Source organism: Delphinapterus leucas, chromosome 5 (genome assembly GCF_059928025.1).
Source record: "Delphinapterus leucas isolate spDelLeu-1000000601 "Yukka" chromosome 5, BTC_Dleu_Yukka2, whole genome shotgun sequence".
Classification (NCBI taxonomy): Eukaryota; Metazoa; Chordata; class Mammalia; order Artiodactyla; family Monodontidae; genus Delphinapterus; species Delphinapterus leucas.
Genome location: NC_143133.1, coordinates 127334943 through 127352533, shown reverse-complemented (window position 1 = coordinate 127352533; position 17591 = coordinate 127334943). Strand labels below are relative to the sequence as shown.

The window sequence follows — 17591 nt, the reverse complement described above, 5'->3', positions numbered from 1 at the left end:
ATTGCCATCAGCATGTACCTTAACCTCTTTGAGATTCAAATCCCTCAACTGTGAAATGGGGATTTTAATACCTCAAAGAGTTGTATGAGTATTAAGTGGTTTAGCATATATGAAGTCCTTACAGGACTACCTGAGATACATTAATTATTATTGTATATATATGCGTGTTAAATGGCTAGTAGGAAAAAAAAAATCTTATCCTGCTTATGTACTTAGGTTGGTTCATCTCAGGTCAACTTCTTAATAGCTATTTTAATTTGAGAAAAACTACTTATCTGGGCCTATTTTCTCATATGTAAAATGAAGATACTCATTGTAGCTACCCCTTGGTTTTGTTCAAGGTTTGGATAAATTAACACACATGAAGTGGTTAGCACAGTACTTGGCCCACAGTCAATCCTCAAAAAATGTTAGCTATGACTATTTATTTATTATTTCACTGTAAATGTAAAGTGGGGATAGTAATTAATATGATCACTTCAAATAACAATTGTGATCTTGAATATACCCATGAAGACAAGTCAACAATTGTGTGATCCAAAAATGTGTTTCTTTGCTAATTATCCGATACTTTATAAATTGTTATACTATTTGTGAATAATCAGATTTGGATAAAATTAACCAAGGACGTATTTTTTTATTTGCGCCTTTGCCTGACCTTGGTGGCAGGCTCCAAGGCAACTCTGTTTCTTCTCAATTTAGGTTGCCAAGTGACCTTGTCATATACTTCAGTAAATAATATACATAAAAGCTATTGAAATTGAGCATAAGTTTCATAAATATCCCGAGCTATGTTATAGTATTGCCATTATTGTATAGGCCCATTAGTTTTGTTTATTTTTTGCGGTACGCGGGCCTCTCACTGCTGTGGCCTCTCCCGTTGTGGAGCACAGGCTCCGGACGCGCAGGCTCAGCGGCCATGGCTCACGGGCCCAGCTGCTCCGCGGCGTGTGGGATCCTCCCGGACCAGGGCACGAACCCGTGTCCCCTGCATCGGCTGGTGGACTCTCAACCACTGTGCCACCAGGGAATCCCCTTTATTTTTTTTTATTTTTAATGTATTTATTTATTTTAGGCCCATTAGTTTTAATGAATGGAAACAAATTTAGAAAAACTCATTAAAAATGACTATTTTCATAGGCTGCTCTTTTCATACTATTTTTATATCTGCCTCATAGGCATATTTGGAAAATTGTTAATCTTAATATCTTTTCTTTATATATACCTTCAATATAAGCGTGTTATTTTCAAAATGCAGTATTTAAAAATAATTGTTTATATCAAGTAATCAATAAAATATTTTCCACACATTACTATGCTAAAATTTAATGATTATTTGATAAGCATGCTAATTGCATATGAAGTTATGCATCTCGCAGTTATTTCACTATTTTCACATAAAATCCTATGCATACTAGTCTTTCTTAATCCACAAAATGGTTGAATCCACAATTGATTAATTTAGTAATTTAAAATAATAATTACCAAAATTTTTTATCCCAAGTTTTGGTTTCTTAATCTTTTCTTTCCAGTTAATTTTTAAGCATATTTTCAGAAAATCTCTATATGAAATTTCTCTTTCAGTGATTACTTTTGAATTTCAACATTTTTAAAAGAGTTAAATAAGTGTAAACCCATTGTTATCATGTATAAATTAAATTCCAGTTGGAGAAAAAAATCACATTCTAAAATAGTGATTGTCATTGAACCTTATTACCACTATATATAAAATTGACAAATAACTTCATAATTTTGACAGAAAGTTTCAGAATTTCCAAAGACTAATGTGAAGAAATAATGAGCGTCACAAGGAAGTTTTTTCTAGCTCACTACTGACATTGATCAACAGCTTGGAAAATACTGCTCTGAATATGCTACCTAGTAATTTTTGTTCATTTTTTTCTTGTTAGGAACCTTTCCCTGAAATTAACAAAAGAGATTGATCAGGAAGCCAGGTGTCCCCATATCAGGGGAACGCCCAGCAGTCCATCTGCAGATTGGCCCCTGCCAGGTGTGGAAGAAAGTGGAGGCATCGATTCTCTGCCATTCAGACTGATGCTACAGGACTGCACAGCCGTCAAGACATTATTATTAAAGATGAAAAGAGTTCTACAAGAGGTAATGGTTTGCTCTAAGATTAATGTTTTCAGTGCTGGTAGATAGTGAAGTCTGTAGACCTGGTTAATCCCTTCTTCTATCAATAGTTAACTGCATAACACTGGGCAGGGGTCAGGTATCCTCGTGGAACTTAGCCTTTCTCATATGTCAAATAAAGGGTTTGTAGTTCTGTTTATAAGGTACTCTTCCCCCAAATTCTAAGATTCTGTGAAGGAATTAAAAAAGAATAAATTGATACCAAGTCTGGGAAAAGTCAGATAAAGAGAAATGGGCATCAGCTGTTATGTTTTTAAAAAGCTATTGAGAGACCTATTAACTGGACTTCATTTTAATGATATTGAGACTTTATATGATACCATAAAAGTAGTTTATTTAGTCATTTTTGTTCCAATAACAATTAATCTAGTAAAATTTCATCTGAATGTTTGATTGATTTTGCCCATTGACTCCAGGTGCCCTCTTTCAGTCTATGCTCAGTTAGATGATGAGCTAGTCAGGAAAATACGCAGTGGAGTCTTTCATCTTTATGTCCAAGAATCAGCCATCCTTTAGGATTCAAGTATGTTATGGTTTTATTTTTATAATTGCAACAGTTATTTTCTTTGGAGGATTTCTGTAAAAAGTGTAAACAATATTATTTCAAAGATGTAAAATGAGGGGACCAAAATTTTAAATGACTTTCCCCTAGTGGGTGTGAATTCGGAACAACAGCCTGAGATTTCTGACTCTCAATTCAGTGACATTTTATCATGTCCTATTATCGTTTGACTGATTTCTCATTATTGATAAGGGATGTTCATAAATAGTGTGAGAACAGAAAAATACAACTATTTAATATGAGCAGTATTATGACTCACTTACAATGATGACCACTGATGTTTCCTTTTCTAACACTGATAAAAATAATAATAACACTAGTGGCTACCACTAGAGGCCAGAAATGAATCAGGGAGAGAGAAGGGAATTTAAGAGAAGTGATTGTCATAGCCTATTAGGGGCATCCAGTCATGTATTCCTGTCAGCTATTAAAGTAATAACTGGAAGAGATCTCTGCATCCCAAACCAGTTTATATCTCTGGGGTGGCCTTTGTGTCTATGCAGTGGTGTGTAGGAGTGGTGTGCTTATACTTGATCATTGTTAGAATTTCAGGAATTTTATGAGCTGACAGTTAAGCGCAGGCATTAAAAAAATTAAATTATATACACTTATAATGAAACAAATCATATTTTTAAAAGGGTAATCAGTACTGAAATCTCTACATTTCCTACTGACTTTACTATATTTTACTATTAGTTACACTTGTGAGCTTATTTACATCTATTGGATCTATATGTAGAAATACTATATAATAGCTAATGTGCATATTTCCCAATTGTGCATTCATTTATGTCACTTTGTTAGCTTGAAATCAGCCACATGGGAATATTATGCCACAGAAATTGGCAAACAATGCAAGGTAGGGCTTTTAAATTTTGGAGAGCTGTTGTTAAATATTTACCAGTACACCGCTATATGTATGACTATATGGTTTCTATATTGACAACATAAGTGTATCTTTCTGCACCAGTCCAGGCTTCCTGACCTTTTGCTTGACATGTAGTCTGAATCTCTCTGAACAACGCAAACTTAATAATAGCTGTTATATTAAAAGATATTAATCTCAAAGTCTGTAACCGTCAAGTATTCAGTTTTCTACCTCTCTCTTTGGTCTGGATTTTAATTTAAAAAAATCAAAAAAGTAAAAGGAAGTAGGAAAAACTGGCAGGAAGAGCCAAGGGGCTTTTTTATGGTACTTAATTTTATAATTTAAAAATATGCAGTGATATTCATTATAAAGTCAATATTCAGAATATACTGAGATTGTTTTTATATTTCTCTCTGTTTTTCTTCATTAAAGAGTATTTGAAGAAACTGAAGAGAATTGACTTTTAAAGCTAATGTAAAATGAACAATAATTACATCTGTTTGTTAAGCCCATTCAGAGATCAGGGGGTCTTACTCTTTATGGTCAGCAAGAAAAGCAATATTATTATATGATTAGCATTAACATCTGTTCTAGAAAAAAGATATTCATAATAGGTGCCTTTAAAGAAAACTGAAATATTCCCTAAGCCATGAGTTTTTAAATGGCAATTCAGATTTCATTGCTGAATTTAATTCCAGCTATTCATTTCAGATTAATAATACCTGTTTTAACATAGACAAATAGAGTTTATTTCTATTAACTTATTTTTATGATGCTTAGTAGTCCACCTGTGTATCCAGATACTTTTTTTAATAAATCTTTATTGGAGTATAATTGCTTCACAATACTGTGTTAGTTTCTGTTGTACACCAAAGCGAATCAGCCATATGCATACACGTGTCCCCATATCCCCTCCCTCTTGAGCCTCCCTCCCACTCTTCCTACCCCACCCCTCTAGGTCATTGCAAAGCACCGAGCTGATCTCCCTGTGCTATGCTGCTTCTTCCCACTACAAATAATTTTTAACTGCAGAATATCCCAATTACTTTATTTTTAAGATGAAAAAAGTCATTAATGAGTTTAGTGTATCACACTGGAAACCACTCCTATTTGAGATTTTTCCTAATGCTACTCTGTTGCCATCTTAGATTTTAATTCTGAGATAGGTCGAGTGTGAATAATCTGAATGGAAGCTCACACTGCCAATTATATCCCCCTTCTTTGGAGGTCATTTGCTATTACAACCCCAAATATCAATTCCTTTATTTAAAAAAAAAAAAAAAAAAGGCTGGCTTTGGGCCCTAAGAAATTCTGTTGTCACTTTATCTTTTCATATTAGTGATTTTTTTTAAAAAGTGACTACAACAAGGGAGAGCTATATAAATTTTTCTTCCTTTTTTGTTAGCTTTTTCACATAACTCCATTACTTGTAAAAGAAGAAAATACTTAATACAATATCTACAGAAATAGTTTTTGTTTTGATGTTTCCTTTCAGTTTGCGCTGTTCTCTTTTTGTTATTCTCTTATTATAGAATTTGTACTGTTCGGTAACTGACCAAGAAGACTACTGGGAAGGGATTTTAGATGCAGTGCATAGTTTCTAGTAAGATAACAGCTAATAAGAATGTTTATCCAAGATTGTTTGCAATGCCCCTCCACCCAACATGCTTGCCTTTTTTTTTTTTTTTTTTTTTTTTTTTTGTGGCACGCGGGCCTCTCACTGCTGTGGCCTCTCCCGCTGCGGAGCACAGGCTCCGGACGCGCAGGCTCAGCGGCCATGGCCCACGGGCCCAGCCGCTCCACGGCATGTGGGATCCTCCCGGACCAGGGCATGAACCCGCGTCCCCTGCATCGGCAGGCAGACTCCCAACCACTGCGCCACCAAGGAAGCCCATGCTTGCCTTTTTAATTTATGTTTCACAAATGTTCCTAGCAAATTTCCTAAATCATATAAGACATTTTTTTTAAAGTTAGATAAATGTTAAACAAATTTTAAAAATGATGATATGATCAGGGGAGTCTAACAATAAAATTACATTAGTGAAAATCAGAGAACTATTTGTTCGAGAATCAATATAATTTACAAGCTCAGGTAGTTGACATAAACATTTGGGTTTGCCATTGAATAAAGAGCTCTTACCCATTTTTATTTTTTTCTCAACAATCTAGCAGTTCAAACTAATTTTATTATCTCTAAAAAATAATAATGGGAAACTTTCAAGGATAATTTTAAACATAAACTTATTTCTTTTATTTTTAAATATAATACATATATATATGACAAAATTTGGAGTGTTTTGAACTTCACCATAAATCATTGCATGGTGGGTATTTCTTAAAAGATTTTTTTCTTTTAGCACATTTTGGTGAAATGATTCCAAAATCTATAACAACGTTCTTATAAACTAACATTTTCCTATCAGCAAATCTCAAAAGCAAATGAAAAGCCTGTAGAATAGGAACTCCGACACTGGATAATTACAGAAGGAAAAAGCAACAGTGGAGAGTCATGAAGTAAGGAAATTCACCAAAAACAAGCAATTACCCATGTAAATCTAGATACCAATATAATAATTAGACTGCTCTTTATATTTATCTTTTGAAAATAATAAAATTCCAAGTTTCTGCTACCTACTTTGTTTATTTGCTTGTTTTTGCTTGCATAAAAATTTGTTTAAGATAAAAATTGGAAAAAGATACACCACAAAAACTGCAAATGCAAGAAAACTAGAGTCGCTCTACCCATGTCAGGTAGATATAAAGATAAGATATATCACCAGAATCAAAGAGCTACATTTCATAATGATAATACAACATTATAAAGCATTTATACTCCAATAAAGATGTGAAAAAAAAATGTACACACACACACACACACAAAAGAGTCAGTTCATCAGGAAGACATAACAGTCATACATGTGGATGACCTATGTATGTAACTTGTAAATATATGTTGCAAAATCTGACAGAACTAAATGAAGAGGTAGGTACTTCACAATCATAGTTGAAGATTTTAACTCTCTTCTCTCAATAACTGATAAAACAACTAAAAATCAGGAAAGCTTCAGAAAATTTGGAAACCATGTTTAACTTCTTTAGTAATGACTGACTTACATAACAGAATTATACCAGCTTTTCAGTGTGTGTGGAACATCACCAAGACAGAGTATATGCTGGGTAAGAGAAATATTTTCAAATAAATTTCAAATGTAGACATCTATGTAATACATTTTTTGAGAACAGTGGAATTATATTAAAAATCATGAATAATCAAGTAACTAGAAAAACATCAAATATTTTGAAATTAAACAACAAACTTCAGTATACCCCATGGATCAATTTAGAAACCTCAGGGAAATTTTAAAGTGTTTCAAATGAGATGGTAATAATAATAGAATAAATCAAAATTCATGGGATATAGTTGAAACCATGCTTGGAGGGAAATTTATAACTTTAAAAGTTTATATTTAAAGTAATTTAATAGCTTTATATTTAAAGTAATAAAGTACCATAATTAATAATTAATTTTCTCCTTAAGAAGCTAGAAAATAATGGTAAATTAAACCCCAAGGAAGTAATAGAAATAAATATAAAAAACAAAATTAATAAAATTGAAAACAGACAAATAATAGAAAATTTACGAAGTGCTCAAATTGGTTCTTTGAGAAGTTAAAAAAAAAATGACTGTAGAAGAAAAAAAGAAAAAGAAGAAATACAAATTACTAATATCAGCAATGAATTGCTGGGAGAAATAATCACTACAAATCTTACGGGAATTAAAAGGATAATAAGGAAATGTTATAAACAATAGTATGGCAATAAATATGACAATTTGGATGAAAATCACAAATCCCTTGTAAAATACAACTTTCCATAATGACACAAGAAGAAATTAAATATCAGAATAGTCCAATTCCTATTAAAGGGATATATTTTATTATTAAAAAAGAGAAAATGATCCCCATAAAGAAAATCTAAGTCCGGGAGGTTTCACTGGTGCATTCTGACAAATATTTAAGAAAGACTTAAAACTAATATTATGCAAAAAAGTTTAGGAAATAGAGAAGCAAGATATGCTTCTCAACTCTTTGGTGTGGCAGACATAGGACTATTATAATCTGGCAAAATCTTTATAAGTAAAATGAAATCACAGGAAAATTTCTCGTGTGTGTGTATATATATATATATATATATATATATATATATATATATGGAGAGAGAGAGAAAGAGGGATGCAAAAGTCTTTTAAATTACTAAATAAAATTGGCATTATAAAAATATATAATGAGGGCTTCCCTGGTGGCGCAGTGGTTGAGAGTCTGCCTGCCGATGCAGGGGACACGGGTTCGTGCCCCGGTCCGGGAAGATCCCACATGCCGCAGAGCGGCTGGGCCCGTGAGCCATGGCCGCTGAGCCTGCGCGTCCGGAGCCTGTGTGCTCCGCAATGGGAGAGGCCACGGCAGTGAGAGGCCCGCGTACGGCAAAAAAAAAAAAAAAAAAAACAAAAAACATATATATATATATATATATATATATATATATATATATATATATATAATGACCTATTTCGTTCTACTGCAAGAGTGCAAGGTTTGTTTAGCATTCAAAAACCAGTCAGTGCAATTCACTATAGTAATAAACTAAAAAAAGGAAAAAGTACATGAGCATATTAATAGGTGAAGAAAACATTTGAAAAACTCAAACATCAATTTATGGTTAAAAGAGAGAAAAACTGAACACAGTGGTAGTAGAGGGGAACTCCTATCCCTACAGCTAATATCCATACTTAATGAGGTAAAACGGAAGCTTCTAATACTATTAGCAAAGCAAGAATGTCCACTCTCCCCACTTTTAATGAACATTGTGCTGGAGGTTCTAGCTAAAAATAGTCAAGAAAAAGCATTAAAAGCATAAATATGGGAAAGAAAAGATAAAACTACCTGTATCTGAAGATGCAAGATGTTTATATAGATATCCCTAAGGAATCAACAAGAAAGTTAATGATAAGCCTAGTAGGAATAATAAGTGAATTTAGCAAGGTCGAAGGATACAAAGATAGAATTTTATAATTAAATTATGTATTGTTCCATAGCAAATTATCTAGTGGAGTAAAACAGACATTTGCTGTCTCATAGTTTTTGTGGTCAGGAATTTGAGAGCAGTTTACATACTGCTTCTGGCTGAAGGCCTTTCAGTGAGGTTGCACTCGAGATGTCAGCCATAACTGCAGTCATGTGAAAGTTTGACTGGGCTTGAGGATTAATGTAATGTGGCAGGAAGGTTCAGTTTTTTACTACAGGTGGTCAGAGCCTCAGAGCCTCACCATGTGGACCTCTTCATTTGGTGACATGGTAGCTGGCTTTCCCCCAGAGTATGCAATCCAAGAGAAAGAAAATAAGATGAAATAAATGATATCTTTTATAACCTAATCTTGGAAGTAACATACCATCACTTTTGTAAACTGTATTGGTCACAAAGACCAATCTTGATTCAGTGTGAGAGGGCACTATACAAAGGCCTGGACGCCACAAAGTGAAGAACATTGTGGCCCTTCTTATCCAAGGTACCATAGTCCACCTTTTGGCCCCCAGAGATCCATCTCTCACAGTCCAAAATATACTTACCCCCTCCCAAGGCCACCGAAAAGTATCATTCTATTACAGCATCAGCTCAAAGTACAGAACCTCATTAGGTAAAACATGTGCAGTAGATAAACCTTAAGTACAGCAACCAAAGTACAGTTCTCCATTTGAAGACCTGTGAACTAATGCACAGGTTAGTAGTCCTTGATTAGGACTCAAAGCATGAGAATAATTCTCCTTGGCTTTTAGTTCCACCCTTTGTACTCTTGGTTCTACCGTTCAAGTCATCCTTTCTTTTATTGTAAAGTTAGCACATGTTTGCAGCTGAATAGTTTTCTCATCCTCATTTGTGTTTGCCTACATTGGTATCCAAAAGCCTCTTTTAATTTTGTACTGTCTCTGTCCCTTTAATACGAAACTGTAAAGTGTTTCTGTGAATATAACTCTTAAATTCTTTTTACATCTCTGTGAACTTTATTAGGGATTCACTCCATTAGACAAAAGCCACACCCATTAATCTCTTCAAGATAAGCTCTTCTTTAACTTGAAATAGCTGATGGACAGCCCCTTTATTAAGCCTTTAAAATTTTAATTGTTTGGTTGAGAGCATCTGTGAGACATACCCTAAAGGTATACCAAAAGGTACCTTTTGTCTGATTGAACTAGGTTCTCTGCAGCACTGTTTTTCACCTTTCAGAATAGCTCTGCATCTAGTAAATAAATTTATAAGGTAATAAAAAATGTTTACACCTGGATTGGTGTAGTTTGCTGCATGAATTTACATTTTTATCAAAGCTTACCAAATTGTACACTTAATATGACAACACATGGAATGTTATCACATAACTGATAGCACCACTGTCAGTGCTTCCATTTTGTGGAATTTCTCTTCTTCCCTTGGAAGACCTGTAAGTGAACCATTTATCATATAGACTAAGTTAGGGCACTATTGTCAGTTCTTACCAGTTGTTATTGGAGCTTAATTTTCTTCTCAATTTTGGAATAACATAAGTAAAAAAAAAAAAATATATATATATATATATATATACACATATATATATATATATATATATATATATAAAACCCTTTTTTCCTATAAAGCAATAAATCACCTGTATACTCCCTGAAGAAACCTCGTTTAGATAATGGCATAACTTACATTCATTGAGAATAGATAGGTTTCCAAGTAAGAATACTCTACCTACCTGAGGCTTGGCTTTTTATGAGGCTATAAGCTTGACCTGGAAAATAGATAAGAAGGGGAAGGAAGTATATTTCCATGACTCTTTTGCTATGTAAGCAACCTTAACTTTCAACAGTCCTCTGAGAGAGGTTAGAGAAGGTAGAGAAAAATTCTTCCTTAATCCTTAATCCCATTTCACCCACAAAGTCCCACTAGAGGAGGTATATTAGAGTGGTAAAAATTACAGGTGTTTAAAACCGTTGAGATATAGATGTGATTCTCACTTCTGCTGCGTAATAGCTGCTACAAGTTGATTAAGGTTTTTGAGTCTCTATTTTATCCTATGCAACATTTACCAGCTATTTCATAGAGCCAATTAAACAGTAAAATATATATAACAAGTTATCACAGTGAGAGTGTGGGTTTAAGTACCCTTGAACAGGAGCTGCTGCAATGATCTCATTCATTTGTGTGATTAATACTGACCGTTTCAAGCAAGGTAGAATATTTGAGATTCCTTAAACTTGTAAATATACCAGTAAATGTTTTTAATAGGACAATATGTTGTGTTTATTGAATAATAACTCAATATTAATAATTGTTAATAAAGGCTATTACTAGCTGAAACTGAAAGTGGAAGTATTGTTGTCATCTATGTTTTTCTGGGCATTCAGTTGTGCTAGCACATTTGACCTGACATTCCTTGGCTAAAGAACTACTACATGTCAATTGAATTTCCTGTTTACAGTAAATATGTAAGAAAGTTTTTTTCCAAGTGAGAAATAATGATGATAGACCATGGTAGTAACAGTTGAGACAGAGAGAAGGCAAGAGATGTGTGACTTGTTTTGGAAGTAATGTCAGCAGCCATTGCTATGAATTGGAATTGGGTAGTGATAGCAAGAGAAAAAGCAAGGGCAACTGAGAGTTGTTCTTTGAGTACAGGGCAGACATTATTGCCATTTTCTGAGACTGGGAAGACTAGAAGAGGGTTAACCTGTGTGCGACAGGAAGGAAACAAGAGTTTTCTTTTGGCCAGGTTGAGGTTGAGGTGCTTATCTAGACGTGCAAGTGTACTTGTCAAATAGAAATTTGAATTAATGTGTCTGCAAACCCAGAAAGATCAGGGCTAAAACTATAGATTGAGTATTCATGATTATATAGATTCTGTTTAAAGCTATGGAAGAAAGAACTTGTACCTAAAACCAGGGTGGGAAGCGCCAACATTAAATGATCAGAAAGTTAAAAAAAAAAAAAAAAAAGAGTGTCCAATGAGATGGGAAGAATACCAAGAGTAATATCAAGAAGCAAGGGAAAACATTGCTTTAAGAAAGCCAACTTGGGCTTCCCTGGTGGTGCAGTGGTTGAGAGTCCGCCTGCTGATGCAGGGGACACGGGTTCGTGCCCCGGTCCGGGAGGATCCCACATGCCGCGGAGCAGCTGGGCCCGTGAGCCATGGCCGCTGAGCCTGCGCGTCCGGAGCCTGTGCTCCGCAACGGGAGAGGCCACAACAGTGAGAGGCCCGTGTACCGCCAAAAAAAAGAAAAAAAGAAAGCCAACTTGAGGAATGATGCTGAGAAGTAAATATGATAAGAAAAGATAAACAGTCAGTGGATTTGTGAATCTACTGATTAATTCCAAAAGCATATTTTCCAGGCTTTAGAAATTTCAATATGTAAGACAATCTATACAAAGTATTAATTTATAAAGCTAAAGCCTAAAATAGAAATAGTAAGTATTTCCAGCTTGTTCTCAGTTATTAAATTATTGGTTTATTTCTTTGTAAGTCATTGGTCTATGAATTTGAAGGATGTGAAAATGAATAATGCATGCCCTGAACGAATTTTTAAAATATGTTTTAAGGTAAAACACATCTTAGTTTTGGAAGGATATTATAAATTTTATTAGGTTAATTAATAATGATGACCAGACGTTCATCTTACCTGAGTACCCTCCATACTGAGGTATTATTTTTTTCTTTAAAGAGTATTACTTATATTACCTAAAGTTGTTATTTATACTGCAGAGGCAATCTGATATAGTGATCACAATATACTAGTCTGTACTAGGACAGACTGCTCAAATTTGAGTATCAAATCTCAGTAGGTACATATGACTTTGAGCAAAGTGTTAATCTCCCCATGAGAATCTGGTCTCTCTCAGAAGCAGAATTACTACGTAAGTGCATGTTCAAAACTACTAGATAATATGAAAGTTTTTCCAAAGTGCTTGTACCAAATTACTCTCCCTCCGGGTATATTCATGTAATAGAATGCTTTATATTCATGTATCATCATGTCCCACAAAGAGTGTTTTCAACACAAAAACCAAGTCACAGATAAATTCGTACAGAATATAGAGTTTAAAAATATGCAAAGCTAAATAATTATTAAATATTATTAAAGAATATACATTTTGAAAAGTATGGGGATGTTAAACGTGGTAGTCATGTGTAGAGGCAGTGGTTGGGGAGGGTGGACGTGTGCAATTAAGGCAGATATTTATTTTATATTCGTGGTATATTTTCTTATGTGTTTCTGTCAAAATCATTGCATATACATAATATTTTCTTATATATGTTTAACGTTGCCTTAAAAAACTCAGTCTTCCCAAATTGTGTGCTCTCTGAGTGGCTCCCTGTACACCAACTCCATCCTCTACAATGCTAGTTTCCTCTGTATTTCTCTTCCCTTTGCCATCAGTGTATCATTTGGTATTTATTTAATGTCAAACTAAAAACGGAGTGGGATCAGTGAGAGAAAGGGTATAACAATCAGGCAGAGAATTCTTTCCCGGTATGAGTACTTACATAATCTGCCAGTCATGTGTATTATTTTATTACTTATTAAAAACAAACTACAGCCCTGTATTAACAATAACCGCCACCCTCGTTGTACCTGAATGATGTTGTTATTTGTGTTATAATCATATTCAATAATTAATCAAATAACCACTAATGTGGTTCTGCTATGCATGTTTAACTTTTAATTTTCTTCTTGCATCCAGCATTAATGTCTCAGTTGTAATACAACTCACATACTATTGTGTGATTTGATGGGCTAAATCTCACATCAAGAATTTCAGGCTGCAACATAGCAGATATACAGCAGATGGCACTCTGCAGGATCTCTAGGGGATGCTTAGTGGGTTCAGTGCTTCTGGTGGGGGAGGGAAGGAGAGAGCAGAGAGCCATTTAAGCAAATGATGCTGTGGAAAGCCTGCAATTGTGTTCCTCTGAGACACACTTTTACAGAAATTGTGTTTTATTCAGGTTTGAAAATCAGAAACAAAGGCATATTCAACTACAGTGAAAATGCCTATTTTTAATCACCGAGTATATAAAAGATGGTGTTACAAATTCAGACAACATAATGCAGTTGCTTAGGAGTAATATAAACTGTAAAGTGTTCACATGTTTACAGATTAGCAAAAGCGTTTTAACATCTAGTGACTCATTTAGATGCAGGACAGTTATTCCTTAACTATTTCATTTTAACCTTGATGAAAATGAAAATTTGAGAAAACTAGTATTGACTTTTAATATAAATTTACTAATAGGAATACAGATGTTTAATATTTCAAGTATTGTAGTTTAAATAGATTATTTTCTGTTATTGTTTTTTAAAGTGAAATAAGCTCTGTATAGTGGGCTAGCTATTAATAAAATCAAAATAACTCATATTTATGACAAATACATGTGACGACAAATAGATACATCTGTCTTGTTCTCTTGGTTAGATGAGCTTCTGTAAGTAAGAGGAGATGAGGAGTTTAAAAAGAATAATGAATTATTATGAAAAATTTTATTCACTTACCTCAAAAATAGACAAATATTGTTTTGTTATCCATGGCCTTCATTAGGGGTCAGCAAAGTCTTTCTGTAAAGTCCTGGCCATATAGACTGTATTGCAACAACTCAATTAAGTAGTAGTAAGAAAGCAGATATATGATGTAAACAAATGAGCATAGCTAGAGTCCCATAAAACTTTATTTACAAAAACAGGCAGTGGACCAGATTTGGTTCTTGTTCTGGGCCTGTCATCCCATGCTACTTAAGAGGGAGGTATCATGATACTACTTCAAGTATCATGAGGAGGCACTGTGTAGTTAAGAGCATTAGTTTAAGGAGCCAGAATATACAGTCTATATTCCATCTCTTTACTTACTAGCTCAGTGATCCTAGGCAAGTTAAACCCTGCAGATAATAATATTAACATACCACTTAAGTTTGTTGAGAATATTAAATATGTTAATATGTTTTAAATGCATGGAACAGTGTTGGACACATATCAAACGCTCAACTTGTATTAGTTATTATTTTATTATCACAAAGTCTGAGGACCACTAGTGAAATAAAATGATCATGGATCTAAAATTAGGCAAAACCTGAATTCAAATCTTACTTAGATCTACAATTCAGCAATGTTATTTTATTCTAGTTTATTCAGTTTCTTTGATAAGCATTAGGTTTCCACATATAGAAAAAGAGGATAAAAATTCTTATAAATTTTGTTGTGAAAATTAGATTTAAATTGTATCTGGCAGGTCTAAAGGTCTAAATAAATATTAGTTCTCTTCTCTTACCCCACTTTTAAAAAATGTATTCTAACATTACTTCTCAACTTGTTGCCCAGATTGAGATTTGATTCCAACTTCATAGCACTTCCATGATTCTTACTTCCTTTAGAACTGGCCTTTGATTTTGGTGTTCCTATCTCTTGCATGTTCCAGAGCTATAGTCTGGCCCTTAAGCCCCAGGTTTGTGGCAGAGATTATTTCACTGGTTCACAGAATTTCTAAATACTGCTAAACCTCTGATCAAACTGCATAGTGTAGTAAATTTTGGATAGATATCAGTGAATAAATAATATATCCAGATATAGCACCTATCTTTAGATTTTAAAACCTTTCCAAAATTTTGTTTTTAAGAAATATTCATAAGTGTTTGCTGAAATAAAGTCTGTGTTAAAATCATTTTCTTGCAAGGGAGTCTATTTTATAGAAGTGATTTTCTTAGCTTCTGTTTGCAGCTAAGATATGATTTTTAATTTTTTAAAAAAATTTATTTATTTATTTATTATTTATGGCTGTATTGGGTCTTCACTTCTGTGAGAGGGCTTTCTCTAGTTGCAGCAAGCGGGGACCATCTTCATCGCGGTGCGCGGGCCTCTCACTATCGCGACCTCTCTTGTTGCGGAGCACAGGCTCCAGATGTGCAGGCTCAGTAGTTGTGGCTCACGGGCCTAGTTGCTCCACGGCATGTGGGATCTTCCCAGACCAGGGCTCGAACCCGTGTCCCCTGCATTGGCGGGCAGATTCTCAACCACTGCGCCACCAGGGAAGCCCTAAGATATGATTTTAATTCATCTCTATCTTCCTCCAAACAATTCCGCTTTCACTTAAGGCGGCACTTTGTCTAGATTTAAACTTATGATTTAAAATATTATTTTAATAATGTAATCTAGGATGAAATTTAATATAATTCACAGTTACCTTAGTTATATTATGCTATTTATTTCTTGTTTAGGGCTTTGCAAAAAGCTCGTAGTCAGCATATTGCTTTGTTTCATGTAACTCTTGGAACATCTACCATGGTTTGGACACATAGTTAAATTTAAAGTGTGGTCTAATTCAGTATCTGCTGAAAGTTCTGTGTCCCAATATGCCTCTATTGCTTATGAAACCTAACGCTATTCTGAATATTAAGGCCCATTTTCTGATATTACTATGCTTCCTCATTTACTACACATTCTTGAAAAAAATATTTTATTTAAGGACTTGGCAGATGCTATGTCAAATTTAACTGCCACTGGAGAGATAATTGCAACCTATAAATATTCTTGAATTGTTTCTTCCAGACATTTCTCTTTACTTAGTTGACATCCAAGACTATCTATCCTACTGGCAAATTGTTTAGTACCTACCAAAGCTGCATTTTTTTCTCTCAAGAAACCTTCAGAAAAGGGAACCATTTTTTTGGTAGTGAATAGTGGGCAGAAAAGCACTTAATATTGTGGATACATGTAACTCTGTGGACCACAGACCAAGAAACTGCTGGCATTGATCTGGGGAGCAAAAATCCTGCAGATACCATCTACATCTCTGTCCATACAGCAAATATAAGAATTCATTGTTGAAAGGTAGTCACAGGATGTACTAATTCAAGTGTGGATTTGAGAATATTGCAATATTAGAGAACGGAAAAGGTACCAGGATGCCAGCTATGTGTGTGCCCACACATGTGTGTGCATGTGCACAGGTGTGTAGGTGTGTTGGGGGTTGTTGAGTATAATGTATGTGTTGTGGTTGAGAGGCAGGGCTGGAAAGTGTCTTAAAAATATGTCCAAAAAGCAAATGCCCTAACTGTGTAGTTGTCATCTATTTGCTTCTTCCCTGGCAAATTAGATTTGGCCCTATTGGAAGATCCTGAAAACCTTGCAAAAAATAACAGGATGCTCATAAAAGACACTGAGGGCATATGCCTGCATTCACAGTTTTACTTCTGAGTAATTTCTTGGTATCCTATTATCATCTCTTACTGGCTTTCTTCACTAGAATCACTTGAATAGATTACCTTTTAACGACCCACCTCTCTCTGTCTTTTATATTAGCCTTCAGACGTTTCATATATTTTTACTACCTTCAGGGAATTCTTGGTTTGTTTGACCAAACAGAGTGGGAATGACCTGAGCTCCACTTTAAATCTCATGAAGTATCTCCTCACACAGGACTTAACGATTTCCCAGTCCTTTCCTCCTCCCTACCCCGCCACACACATCCTTTTCATTGTAAATCACAGCTCAAGAGAAATGGTGTTTTTCCATCAGTGCTTCAGATATTCACAGTCTCTCAGCTCATCATGCAGCCCCCCCATCAAATTGAAATCCTGGTCATGGGATAATGAGCATTTAGCTTTAAAGAAGATGTGGCACATATATACAATGGAATATTACATCAGCCATAAAAAGAAACAAAATTGAGTTATTTGTAGTGAGGTGGATGGACCTAGGGTCTGTCATACAGAGTGAAATAAGTCAGAGAGAGAAAAACAAATACCGTATGCTAACACATATATATGGAATCTAAAAAAAAAAAAAAAAGGTCATGAAGAACATAGGGGCAAGACGGGAATAAAGATTCAGACCTACTAGAGAATGGACTTGAGGATATGGGGAGGGGGAAGGGTAAGCTGGGACGAAGTGAGAGAGTGGCATGGACATATATACACTACCAAACGTAAAA

General features: G+C 34.6%; 1 protein-coding gene across 4 annotated transcripts in view; it reads left to right on the top strand.

Annotated features, from left to right (window-relative positions):
- The window catches only part of CCSER1 (coiled-coil serine rich protein 1), a 1259018-nt gene that overhangs the window by 440799 nt on the left and 800628 nt on the right, over nucleotides 1–17591 (top strand). For all 4 annotated transcript variants that reach the window (XM_022582337.2, XM_022582338.2, XM_022582336.2 and 1 more), the window contains one exon: nucleotides 1911–2118. In XM_022582337.2, coding sequence (XP_022438045.1) covers nucleotides 1911–2118 — 208 coding nt within the window. The remainder of the gene's footprint in view (nucleotides 1–1910; nucleotides 2119–17591) is intronic.